We start from the raw sequence: 14,463 nt of genomic DNA on the forward strand, positions 1-14,463 counted from the left end.
GGTCAGGATTTGGAAAAAAAAACAACCTTTTTTCACATCTCCCCTTCGCATTAGTGTAATTAACTGCTTGACAAGAAGGCATCAACCTATTTACAATGTATTCGTAAAATCTACCACATGCACATCTTTGATGACCTTAGAATCTCATCAAAACCGGAATAGACGGTGTAACGTCAAACTTCTTGATTTTTGTAGTCTTGAATACAAAAGAGTTCCACATCATGGCAGTCTCTATAAATAGGGGGAATTTCAATTTTTAACATTTTCAAATTAGTACTGAAGCTTATCTAGGCCGTATATCAACAGAATAGTATGGCAAATGTTTATCATATACATGTAATTAATTCTATCATTTATCCTGTAAAAAAAATTGGGTTGGCTTTTCCTTTAAAGTTCGTGGTGTCTATATGAGTGAATTTATTTTTCAAATGGAACAGAAAACAACATACAAACAGGGTAATGTAGCTATCATTATGCTGTTTATTAATTTTACATACACTACATGTAGTTACAATGTTTTCCTTTCATCATCTAAGAATTATATATAATTATATAGCATCTACATTGTATGCATGAATGGATATGAAAATACTTGATCTCAATCTTAATCAGTTGGGATTGTCTGAGTGCATTGTGATACTAACATTCCTACTTCTCCGTATCCTACAAATATAGAGTCGTAACAACTGCTATCCGTCAGTAGCATAGGTTTTCCTACAAACTAGGTAATTGATTAATTCGATTATGTTGCGGCATTAGCATAACATGTCGCTATCACAGTTTACATAGTTATAAACTAAAATCAACATTAAATGTTATTGACTGCTGGGTGTATTTATAGTTTGGAGTTGACAACATTGAATGATTATTGACTGATGGACGTATTTAAAGTTTGGAGTTGACAGATTCCTTAGTTGGTACTTTTCCACCTGTTCCCATATACAGCTGCGGTTTCCAGTCGGGGTCAGTCAGTGCGGGTCGGTCAATGTTGAATTTTGATATGTCGTACCGAGATTTTCCGTCAATAGCCAGTTCACTTAGTATTCTCCCCAACAGACTGGCAAACCTGCAAAAACCGATACATATCAATTTACATATACAACAAGCTTTTGGAAGGGTAACATTTAGATACTTTTCACAAAATCACTATTTGCTTTAAAGAACAACATTACTATCGGTTAAAATGTTTAACATATAATACTTGTAACAATGTCCTGCTCCACAACACAATATAACGTTGTCGTAACCGTTTACTCTTTTCCCACAGGTGTCGACAACAAAATGGCGGTCTGGGGGCATGGTGTATAGACAGGTCTTAGTGTACATCAGGGGTCCCAGTGACTAAAAATAGTGAAAAGTAACAGTTATTTGGGGATGGATCCATTACTATTCCCTCGTAAGACATTAAAGTCAAAGCCAGATATACTGAAATTCGGGAAACCAACTTAATTGTTCATTATATCCAAAGTTCAATACATGTATAACCGATGTTAAACTATATAATGAAGTTATTGGGGATTTATTTCTACTTCGATATAAGAGATAGTTCAATATAAGCGACTTCTATATAAGTGGAGTAGACTGTAATAATAACTGCACAGTAGAGTCCGTTGTGTAGTAATATTGTGGTGTGGGAAAAGCTTGTCATGTGGACCCGATTTTGTTGAAGTGGTGTTATGATTCCAGTGTGTACGTCAATTCCTTGGCGGAGAGCTATTTCTCTTGTATATCAAGGAGATGTGAAATCGTGGAATCTTATGTCTATACCAAAAAATCACTCTAAATTAAACTCGTGTTTAATTGGAATCATGTTGAAGACATCAGATAAAGAGTAACATTCGACATCTCTGCCTCAATCCAAAGGTCAACATTAAGGTCATAAACAGCAAATGGTGTGTAGGGGATGGGGTTAATTCGTTATGTCCTGTTTTGTAATTGTTAATTGTGCATTGCGATCCGTGTGACGTTCACTCGTCACGGTGTGTTTGAATTCTGCAAAAGTTAAGGTTATATCAGACCTTCTTTCGATTGGATGCATATATTTGATTAACATGCCCTGCATGTTCCAGATTGTCTTACATAGCAATACATGCACATAGCAATACAGGCATGTGAACTAATTATCGAAGAGATAGAATTTCGATCGAGAACTGCCACGTTAGAAATAACACTATGTACAGAGTTCGGGCAAAATTGTAGATAATATAAAATAGCATAATAGTAAAAAAAAAAAACTTTTGATCTTTTTTGGTTCACTACATCTTTGAATTTTATGTTCTGAGTTTGAATAAGTAATGTCAAGGTATCTTATAATCACCCTGGGGATTGTCTTTTTCAGGTGCTCAATACAGGCCTGCTCTCTGACCGGATCTGGATTGAAGTTCCGGGTATCAGCTGTTACCACGGGTCCACCTGCATCAACACCAATTTTACTTCCGGAATTACCGTGCATTGGAAGACCGTAAAAGTCGTATTTAGGCGAGTGATAAATCCATATCGGGTACCTGCAGAATTGATTAAAGGAATTTTCAGACTGAGTTGTATCACATGTAACGCTCTAAAGATAATTACAATGTATCAAGTTTATTCTCTCTATGTAAAAAATAACACCATTAAAAACTTTTTTAAAAATAATTGTATTCAGAAAAAGGTTTTAAAAGGAACCATACTTTTCTTTTGTAAATTCCTTAACATGCGGTGTAGCAAAATAGGTCACTTGTTCCTGTGTGACGTAGACGGGGATTTGGAGTCCTATAGAACCCAACACATGGTTCAGCCAGGCACCTGCCGACACGATCAACTTCCGGCAATAGAATACTCCTTTCGGAGTATAAACCTGATGGGGAGTTATTAAGGTTCACATATTATTACATGTTGTTTCTGAAATTCTAGACATAAACTCTTTTGATGGTGCTTCATCGTTACATCATTGCCATATAGGTTATCTGAGATTTCACCAAATGGTCGTGGAGAGAGAGAGAAAGAGAGAGAGAGCACTAATGCATGTATGACCAACCACGAATAAATTTTCGGGACGACCTTTTCCTTCCTCATGATAAACAAAATAAAATCTCATTAAGAATAAAAATGAAGAGAAGGGGAAACACGGATACAAGAGGTGGGATCAGATGTACAGGAGGAGTAAACATTCCCTACTGACAGGTCATCCACCCACCCCCCACCCCCCGCCGTGGGCCTGGTAAGATAAGTCGTTCGTCAAATTATATTTAACACTAAACAAAATTAGATTAAAGCGAGTCAATCAATCAGGGACTTGAATGAATGACTGTTTTAGAAGACATCATTTCGTGAAAGAATCCGAAACAATACACTAATGGTACAATTAGAAAACTCAAGGCTGAAGCGAAATACAGAAGTGTCGTACCTAACATCATATTTAGCACTAAACATATTAAATTAAGGCGAGTCAACCAGTAAAAACCAGGGGTCCGTGTCTGCCCTTCTCTTCGTTTTCCTGTGGGTAAAACTTTTTCATTTGTCCTGAGAAAGCGACTGGTCGTCCCGAAAATTTATTTAATTTACTTGCTATTAGTATGCATACATGTACAATTAATCGGAAGGGAACTCTCTTGTTAAATCAATATTGTAAACATTGCACCTTAATGATTTTTTTTCCACGTCGAAACTCACTCTCTCTCTATTAAAGTTAATCACAAATCTTTGTTTCTAGATAATCAACTGTTCATGAACTTCAGATGAAATGATTTCACTGCTGTGAGATTTACTGTCCTCAGTTTCCTAGACAAACCATCGCTTCAAGAAGTCATAAATCCCCAGACGACTTGCAATGGTATTTTGATGGAGTTTCACCCCCCTCTCGACAAACAAGCAACTGTTCTTGTACCGTCTTTCCTCGATTCGGAAAAATTACTTTTTATATGAAACAAATAAAGCTTTTTGAAATAATGTAATTTTTAGATTAGATTTACAGTATAAGTCCGATAGCTTACGAAGTTAAACGGTAAACAAATTTCATGATATAAGACACCATAGGCGATAGACCTGATAAATGCAAAATACGATAGAAATTTCAAAACGGTAAACCTGATAAACGCAAAACCCGATACGATAGAATACACGCACAAAAGCATGCACGCTTGATACGTCAAGAATGACATATTTATGTTCGGTGTTCCGTTATTACCCTCGGTGCTTTCATAATCATGTTGGATTGATTGATTGTGCTTTATTACATTGGGAGCTTTTACAATCATGATACATGTATATTGTTCCCATATTACACTCAGTGCTTTTTATAATCGTTCTAACGTTAACCGATTGCGGCGGAGACCCTGTGTCGCTGTAGGTTGATTGATTGAATATTGTTTAACGATTCTCTAGAGAATTTTTCACTCATATGGAGACGTCACCATTGCCGGTGAAGGGCTGCAAAATTTAGGTCTATGCTTGGCGCTTATGGCCATTGAGCAGGGAGGGGTCTTTATCGTGCCACTCCTGCTGTGACACGGGGCTTTTGTTTTTGACGGTCTCATCCGCAGGTTCCGTCGTGGTAGGCGTAGACACGTTAAGGAACCCTCGTTGTTACCGCCCTGAGCACCAAGCGTAGGTCTAAATCTGTGGTACGGATGACATCTCTATAGGAGTGAAAACTAAACCGAAGGTAAAACAAACAAACTATAATCATGCTACAATTGTTCACTTATTACATTCAGTGATTTCCTTGTAGTGTTACATGATTTCTTTATTACACGTACATTCGGTACTTTCATAAATAGCCTTGTTCGTTGTTGTTACAATTAATTTCAGCACTTTTATAGTTACTTTCAGCATTTCGATAATATTATTCAGTGGATTTATTTTTATTGTCGATGGTTAATTTCTGTATTCTCTGTACTTTATAACTGCGTTTGGGACTTTCAAAAGTGTATTCGATAGTTTCTTTATTGCATTTGTTGCTTCCGTAATTATGTCCGATGGTTTCATTATCATATTCACTGGTTGAATAAACATTATAATTTTCGTGCTTTCATAATTCCACGGTTGGTCTTTTCAAGTTAAAATTCGGTGGATTAAAGAATTACATGTTGTCTGGTTTTAAACACTGCCAAACGAATCAAAGATTTTTGTTGTTGAAAACCATAGTTTCTGTAAACGAAAGAAAATAACAACAGATGTTTTTCCATACTAAACTGTAAACTATAATGAACGAAAAGTCTTCAAGTTGTATAAAACTACGAAACGGAAATAGAAAAAGTAGATACAGTACGACTAATTTAAAAGGTAAGCAGACAAAAATACAAGATTTCTATGTGTTCAAAACATAAATGATTGTATTTGTATTGTCCCGTACTCTGCAATGCAAAGACATGTAATTTCCTGCACGGCCTGTTTTGAACCGGCAGATTCTTTAGATGCACGGAGAAATACGTTCCGCAACCGGTGTTGCACTCTTCTACGCTGGCCCTAACAGTAGCACCGTCATCAATACCTCCCCATAAAAAAATCAGCAGGTATTTGTATCAATCATTTGTGAATTACTTCCAATTCTTTTGCAATAGAAAACATCCTTAAAATATTGATAAGATACATTTAAAAATATAAAATATTTTACTTTTATCGAACCATCTTGTATTTTTTCAAGTCTCTGGACAGGGCAGTTCTCTATTACTGTAGCACCATGTGCATATGCCAGTTGCACATGAACTGCGTTGCCCATCGCCGCGTCCACAAGCCCAGCCATTGGTTCGTAGATAGCCGTGTATTCGTCAGAAGTCTCAAACTGCGGGAATTTGGCGTGAAGTTCTTTGCCAGTCAGTCTTTGGTATCTATCAATCCATGTTAACAATGATCAATGATATTGTTTCCTTTCTTCCTATTTACGAGTTAGATAGCATCCAAAACATAAACTAAAGTATGACGGGCTACAGCAATGACGAATTCCACACAGTCCGCCGTGTCTTTATTCTCAATAGACCCATTATCATAACAAAAACTGTTTGAATTTGGTTCCTTACATGTTACGGACTGAATAATAAGTAAGGGGTACAAGACAAGGATGATCTATTATGTTAGATACTACATAATCATGTTGGGTGGTTTTCTTATTACATTGGGAGCTTTTACAATCATGATACATTTATATTGTTCCCATATTACTTTCGGTGTTTTTATAACCGTGCTAACTGTTCGCGGCGGTGGCCCCGTGTCGCGGTAGGTTGATTGATTTATTTGGCAAATCCTGAAAGATGGGGTGTTTTAAGGGATAGCATTGCTTTAAAACAGGTGTTTATAGTTTTTTAAAATGAAAATATCATGATTGAACCCCACTAATATTGTACTTATCATTATGATAAACATACGCATGTGCGTTAAAAGGGTTTGGCAGATGTTTAGGACCGTATCGAAGAGGATGGATTCATAGGAGACGGTTTGGCAAAATTTCCTGAGAAAATACCGTTTCCCAATTCTCCGGATTCCGAAATTGCAACGTCTTTAGTGGAATAATTCAGATGTATACTTGGTAGGAATTGAATATTCCGTGAAAATTATCGCGGGAATTTTAACCAGTCCCTACACTTTTTCTCCTTCCACCGGATTCTGGATTTATACGAGGGTGTATTTTAATTGGAATTCCTGGAAAAATTATCGCTATTACTGTATTTAAAAGAAGTTAAAGGATTAATCTTAGATTCCTGTTTGGTTACAGGCGTTTTCAAAGCTTCACCATCTTTGTGATATTTCTTATTTTAGCAGTTCTTACACTTGCTTTTTTAAATATACATCTCTTTTATGTGTGCTCCTTTTTATTCCTGTTGTATACATTGATGTGACCTAAATGAGTCAAGTAATTTTCTAACGAGTCCAATATTAGCATTAATATTGGACCCAATGCAATAATATCGGACTCATCGCAATAATATTGGACTAGAACCAGTCCAGTTTTAGAAATGTAGGACTCTAAGAGCAAAAGAATGACGTCACAAACATGTTTTTAAGTACATGTTCACCTGATATTGTTGGCGCTCATCGCCTCAGCATACTTGTCGATTATGTTCCCCATCTCGTCCCTCCTGGCCAAATTTACTCCTCCCGTTTTGTAGACAAGCTGCACCCCTGACTCCCTCTCAACCTCCTCCCATCTATTGTAAAAGAACATTCAATCGGGGATTTGGATTAGTTGAAGACCTGTCCAATATTCATTGAATTGTACATTATTTATCACTCTGATGTGAATATTTTTCTTGTAAAAACTTTATAATGCTCTGAAATGATGATTATCGTGTTTACATGATTTGAGGAAACAAATTTTAAAGTTTGCAATAATTTTTCACATGGTCTATTAGTAAATCTGAGTCAATGCGTTTCTCACATGGTCTATCAGTAAATCTGAGTTAATTCGTTTCTCATGCATTGTCAGAATTCGCTTACGCTCTGTAGGTATCAGGAGTCAATCTGGTGTACATGTCATCGTGGTAGGCCAGACGTCTGAAGTAGACAAGAACGAGTTAGCGCGCTTACCTGGATACTGAGGTGATCTCATATGTCTATCTACTTTCAATTCATAATCATATCCGAAAGTTACATATAAAGATAACGAGATCACTGAAATCCAATATTGAATAGAATTTGGTGTCAAAACTGTATCAGAAACTCTGTATATGCTGGAAATAATGTCAGTGCTAATGATAATTCTATTCAACGTTTGCATTTGTAGGGATAGGCCTATTAGTTCATACAGACATTATTGTAAATATCAGCAATTTTTTGCCTAAATTTTTGTTTTTTCATTTTGTTTAATGTCAGAATAATTGCATTTACTACATGTATTAGCATGCAGTAGAATTGTACATTCCGGAACTGTTCATTTTTAACGGTTCTGTTTCAGTGTTTTAGTTACGCATTGTCGAGCATATGCATTGTTTAACGTACAGATAACGTAACACATAACGTAGCACAGATAACGTGCGTGATCCACTTTGTGTTTACATCAGTCATAATTTCCTAGCAGTTTGGTCAGAGAGAGAACAACGTAATTTGATATCTTATTATATGAGTTTATTGTTAATGTAAGATCAGATATTAGGCCTACATGTTCTGTAGTACCGTGTCTTTTACACATGGCGCGCAATGTGTGACGTGTATTTTTAATCGTCCATGAGATTGCTGTACTTCATTATGTAGCTTTGTGCATCTATTTTGCAAACGTTTTACTATTATATAACGAATTAATGAACATATTATAGAACACAAATACTGAAGTATTGAGCATTAAGTCTATGCAGAGAATTTTGATTACTTACAAATTAGAGTTATCTCCCTTTGTCCAGTTTATACATGATTTGAAGAGTACTTGTAGAATTTCAGTATGGAATTATGCAGTTTTCTCTAAGTCACGTCAATTAATTGAATGTGAATGTAATTTTTTCTAGTCAATATTATTCTAAATGTTTATAACTTTACTAGTCAAGTGTGATGATTTGTCAATTTATTTTGTCTCATAACAATGTGTATACATTATGCATCATTTGTATGTTTCAGTTCTTACGTTGATGAATAAACGACAACCCTTCATCATCAGTCTTTGAACTTAATTGATAAACTGACCAGGGCTGCTACAATTATTGTTTCATAGAGTATAAATATGGAAATGAACCAGGTTCGATGTGACTGGCTACCTGTACCTAACATGGCTTCGTCAATAAACGAAATCATTTGAAGCTCTGTGTTTTCGGTTACCCTGGGTTTGAAGGAAAGTTTGGACACAGATGTAGTGGGGAAATGCTTAAGGAATTGTTTGATATTGAATTTTTCTGACGGCAGTGCACGAATTCAGCGATAAAGGTCTCAACCGTGCGCAGATTTTTCTGTGCCACAAATCGCAGGTTTTTATAAGGGATGGATCTGTAGCTCTATGGTCTGTCCAAATATTTTACTTGAGAGCTACCGATCTTCAGCTAGGTTACGAACAGACAAACAGACGCTGTACAACAAGTGGTCAATAGAGCTCCTTCGAGCTGCATGTTAATACCAGGTACATGTGTGACTAATCATATGCATGATCCTGCTGTTCTTGAAAAGAAGATTTTTCAAGTTGTTCCCTATAGATCCCCATATAAAACGTTAATCCTCTGTCGTAGCCCCACGGTGCTCTAGGAAAAAACTTGAATCTTCATTATGTCAGGAAACTTTCACATACGTTTCATCTTTTCTGACCCAGAAGTTTTTGAGAAGATGATTTCTGTAGACAGTTCTTCGTTTGAACAAACTTGAATCCCCTTCACCCAAGGATACCTATGCCAAGTTTGATTGAAATTGGTTCAATTGTGCTGGAGAAGATAAAAGTTCGAAAAGTTTAAAATGCCGACAACACCACCGCCGCCAGAAAACAGACACAGTTTGATCAGGAGAGCTCTCTTGAGGTTTTATCTTGATTAAATTTATATCATATTGGAATTAAACAAAAAATTAAAGACGTCTTGTGTTTAGTTTGTGTACATTCCAAAAACAAGTCGTAAAGAAAGTTTGGTTTTTTTTTTCAGTTGGAAAATGGCAGTCAAGAAATGAGCAAAAAGTGATTATATTCAATTTTTCCATATTACATATTTTAAAGTATTACATGTACATCCTGAAGGAACCTTAGATAAGATTATAGATAATAAAACTTACATAATCCGCGAGTGATCTTGGGAACCTCCATTATCGTGACCTAATTTGAACTGCTCCAACCCCAACACATCTATAAATATACATATAATACAATTAATGCTTGATAATATACATCAAATTAATATGATACGTGATCAGTTTCTACATGTACGCGGTAGTTTGGTGTTTTGGGCGTTCAGCTTGTAACCGGAACGGGCGGGTTCAGCTTGCAAGCGGAAGGGGCGGGTCGATCCTCGATCCCAGCGTCGTCTCAAACCCAAGACGTCTAACAAGTTGGTACAGTAGCAAGCGATTAGATGTGAAAATCACGGGTTTTTCGGGTTTGACCTTAAAAGGGGAGGTCTCGTGTGACTGTAAGAGTTGGCACAAGAAAAGGTTAGGCCCTAAATTTCTCGAATGGGACTTACATATACGTTATGTAAAATTTGATTTGCAAGAAAAGGTTATTCAACGTGTGAAGAGCTAAACGAATATGATATGACCTATGGGCTTAATGTACATCATCAGATCGATATGATACAGGTACGTATATACATTAATTATCTATTTTACAGTATAAGAAATATGTTACGTTGTATTTTTCATCCACCATAATCTAGCACATGAATTTTTAACCTTTAACTGAAGATTCCCAAAGATACACGTCCAATGAACTTGACTTTAAACATTTACATAGGAACACAAAACTTCAAGGTGTTAAAAAAATCTCTAAAGGGACATTACACGTAGCTGTCAACGGGGAAGTAAAAACTTTTGGAAATTTTGAACAATGTTTAAAATGCAGGAATATTATGAAAATGAAGATAGATTTTTTTAAAGTGGGACATTTCATCAAATTTTGTGAAAATTATGCAACATTTTCCCGCTTTGATTTATTTCCCTCCATATGTTTCGGACATTGTTTGTATATCAACAAAAGAAACTTCATGTCAAAACCACAAAGGCTTGCAGGATGTATAAATTTTAATATGTCACTGCTGGACTGATTTTTATGTATACATAATGTAAAGCTGTTTAAGTTTGTTTGGTACCAATCGGCAAGCATGACTTTGGAAACTAGTGTCCCTTTTAAATCTTGTCACAAATAATTAGGAAATAATCATCGTGGAAGTTTTTATCATTATGCTTGTTGAATTAGAATTTTTTTTCCACTAGATTTTATGGTACAATTATTATAAAGATTCTACTGCACTTATGATAAGGTATGTATAAAACACTATATGTCGAATTTTACTAAAAGGGTCAAAATCAATGTCGTCTGGCTCATTCCAAATTCACAAATCAATGTCGTCTGGCTCATTCCAAATTCACAAGTGTTTACGTCTCATATCTTTGTACAAAAACAAAACCTCATAGTCTCTTAAAATACACACAAAGAAAACGAAAAATGACATGCCTTCTTTAATGGGGTGATTTACCATAATCTTATGAATATGATGTGCATGTTTGACAGAAAAAGTGAAATGTTAGAATGTGCAACATTTCGAGCCATTTTTGTAAGGTACATGCAGACCCAAACATTCAACCCAAACTGTAGTACTATCGTGTATAGAGCGTGAGGCATTCATCGAAAAGTTGTCCAGCCTCAGGAAGCTTTAACAATTATCAGATTTGTTACCTGATCCCACCCTCTTCGACAGCCAGTAGAGGGCAGCACTCCCCACACCGCCACAGCCCACTACAATGTACCCGTACGTCCGACGTTCCCTATCCGCCATGTGTAACAATCACCGTGTTTATGTTTCCCTGATCATTCACGCTTATCAGAAAGAGGTCAGACTACCGACAGGTGGCCTTCAGAGTGATTTAATACATATTTGTACCTGTTCTCGCTCAAAATATAGAAAATCTACGGTGTTTTAAATTGACATGTAGTACTATAATTAAGAAGTAGAATGGGGAAATGCATTGACAATGCTCCAACTGTATTCTAATTGTTGTACAATATAGTGCTATGATTTGTAGTAAAAGAACAATTTCTTTAGAGTATGGAAAAGTCTATCTATAGGATGAATTTTATATAATGCGTACAAACATGAACGTCCAATACTGATTCAGTACTAGGCCTAATGCACTTTGGCAAACTGAAGTATTATTGAAGGAATTCTTAAGTTACTGTTTCATAATCATCTGTTTAGTTTATAAAGAAGCTACATGTATATTGAAAATAATTAGTGATAGGATCATTTCTCTTGATAATTTAACAAGTAGGATGATTTACTGAGTACATTTGTGTGAGCTCAAAGGTTGTGAGACACCGATAGATACTTACATATATAGTTATCGTTCTTTGAAATATCGCTAATGAGAGAATTGAACACAATTTTCTATATTTACAACCACAATTTGGCATTTTCTTATCAAAATTGAATATATATAAACTAAATATGCTCTAATTTATACGTTGGAAGGGGCATTTCGGTAGTTTTATGGGGTAGTTCGGTAATTTCTGGGGGCATTTCGGTAAATCACGGGCATTTCGGTAATTCGAGGTACCGCTTACATATCCATTGTTTTTATCGTTGTCATCTTTACCAATTGCAATGATAGGCATGTTTTCACGAAAGCGCCGAAATTCTAAACAATGTGCGTATGAATGCAGAACTACTTTATAAATATATATAGTATGTCTATTTTGAAGACTGGGAATTCCGAAAGAAATGAAAGTAGAATGTTAATATAAGAAATAAATTTCCTCTTTGGAGGGTAGGAACTGCAACGCTTCAGGCCGGCAAACTTTTCATGCAGAAACGCGCTTCATGACGTATGTCGGGCCTGAGGCGTCACAGTTCATACCCTCATGTGATTGCAGAAATGAAATCCATTTCTTAAAAATCTTATTATATATATCATGATTTTCCTTAATATCATAATAATAAAGGATAACAAAATGTCCGGAGTTGTCGATTCTGGAGTTGCATTGTAAAAGGTCATAGTGTTTATATTAAAGATGCAACGACGCATTAATTTACTATATACAGTAAAGAATATAAAACTGAATTTAATAGCTATTTGAAAGTTATTGAGATTGTGTGTTGTGTTTTCATTGCAAAATGCAATGGGGTGTGATTGTGATGGATATGTTATTTCAAAGTGCCCCTCCTTGTCGTGTTAAGCTATAACAACCACTGCTAGGTCATTCAGTGATGTATTCTGTCATTCATGATCAGTAACTCTGTAGGGGTCAATCGGCGACTTCACAGTTTCAGTCTGTGGTCATTAGTTTGAATCTCATCAATCTCGCGTGCAAGATTTACTTTAACTTATCGTACAATGGACGGACTGGTCAGCCATAACATTCTACCGTTAATTTGAGTGTAGAGTGACAGAGCTTTGTACATATGTACATTCCAGTGGGTCAACTCTCTTCTAACCTTTGTACAATGCATACTGTATAATACATGTACATACACAAAACAACTTCACTACCACGGCACTCTATCTATTTGTAATGTATGGTCTGTCAGGGAAATAATCAATGGCAGTTTACATCAAGTTGAATTTTAATAAATTTGAAACTCGTTGTGATAGATAAAAACTTAGATATTTCATAAGTATGGAGGAGTAAGTGGCCTGTGGTACGTTTCTTTCCGAGATAAAAATGACACATGCCTTTATAATCGTGACGCAGTTGTCTGTTCTTTATAATTCATACCATCATGACCAGTCTCTCACCAGGGGGCACTTTTACTCAAGATCTGTCAATCCCTGTGTGTACAACTTTTGATAATGAATTCAAGAAATTTCGGTTTTTCGGCGTAAAAATAAAATATTCAATTGATGGAAATTGCAGTTACATGTATTTTGATAAAACCACGTGAATATTGAATTCTCATTCCTCTAAACCCTGGACTATATCATGAATGAATAACCATCTAATTTCATCTAAAATCAGCAGTTGAACACTTCACATATTTAACAAGATTCGGAAAATAACTGTGGGATGACGGAAGAACTAGACAGCCTCAAACACAACTCCATTCATCATAAGTGATGTGTCCGATAAACAAATCCAGACGGACCAAAGATCATCACCATGATCATGAGAAATCTGCAAAGAATACAAAAATCAGGTTTTGATTGAAAACCTTCATCTCTCAGTTTCCTACCGTTTACAACTGTTTCTCACAAACCTACTATTTATTTGTTGTTATAAGGCGTGTTAGCCACATGCGTGGATTGCATTTTATTCACCTACCATTTGTATTGTTTATATATATGTATCATGTGATTAGATAGTCACGTGATGTAGAAACTCGTTTCCAAGCGTTTACAGAAGTGTAAGTAAAGCTTTTGTAACGCGCCATCTGGTGAGAAAATGGATCACAGCGAGTACATGTCGGATTGGTATGCTTTTACTATAGATTATCTACAAATATATCATGTCATGTTTGCCACTAGCGATGGTGATAAGGTGAAACAAATTACAGAAATATATTGTACATGTATTTTTCAAGCCCATTATAGCTGAGCCAACTTTGCCCAGTATGATGCTGGAATTGAGTCTGTCTTCCCTGAAGCCTAGTTTACATTTGGTCTTCGATGCTTATACTTAGCCGTAAACTGGCTCCATCTTCCTTACCGTGGGATGACAGACGGCAGCTGTGAGATGTTATGTAAGGGTTAATGTACGAGTATCGCTCCATTCCTTAAAAGTAATGGACCGAGGCCCCGAAGGGGCCGAGGTCCATTGCTTTTAAGGAATGGAGTGATACGAGTACATTGACCCACTTAAAATCCACCTTTGCTGGGCCCCTTGCTACTAAACTTTGTGCATTTTAATCATGTCTTACGTTTTTCATTCATTTGTTGCAT

The 14,463-nt window shown here is 36.1% G+C and overlaps 1 protein-coding gene across 1 annotated transcript; it reads right to left on the reverse strand.

Annotated features, from left to right (window-relative positions):
* Nucleotides 1–460: 460 nt before the first annotated feature.
* Nucleotides 461–11,451, reverse strand: LOC125673165 (monomeric sarcosine oxidase-like). The gene is made up of 9 exons (XM_048909582.2): nucleotides 11,267–11,451; nucleotides 9,649–9,718; nucleotides 7,411–7,467; nucleotides 6,990–7,121; nucleotides 5,594–5,807; nucleotides 2,670–2,836; nucleotides 2,318–2,504; nucleotides 1,202–1,341; nucleotides 461–1,066 (listed from the first exon to the last, which is right to left on the reverse strand). The coding sequence occupies exons 1-9, from the start codon at nucleotides 11,364–11,366 to the stop codon at nucleotides 886–888; spliced, it is 1,248 nt and encodes a 415-aa protein (XP_048765539.1). The 5' UTR covers nucleotides 11,367–11,451; the 3' UTR covers nucleotides 461–885.
* Nucleotides 11,452–14,463: the final 3,012 nt, after the last annotated feature.

The sequence above is a fragment of the Ostrea edulis genome, chromosome 3 (assembly GCF_947568905.1).
Source record: "Ostrea edulis chromosome 3, xbOstEdul1.1, whole genome shotgun sequence".
Lineage (NCBI taxonomy): Eukaryota > Metazoa > Mollusca > Bivalvia > Ostreida > Ostreidae > Ostrea > Ostrea edulis.

Coding starts and splice junctions, on each gene's coding strand:
- LOC125673165 (XM_048909582.2), bottom strand. CDS start 11,366: ATGGCGGATAGGGAACGTCGGACGTACGGGTACATTGTAGTGGGCTGT. Junction 7,468..9,648: donor CAAGATCACTCGCGGATTAT/GTAAGTTTTATT, acceptor TGTCTACTTCAG/ACGTCTGGCCTACCACGATG. Junction 7,122..7,410: donor ACTCCTGATACCTACAGAGC/GTAAGCGAATTC, acceptor CTTTTACAATAG/ATGGGAGGAGGTTGAGAGGG.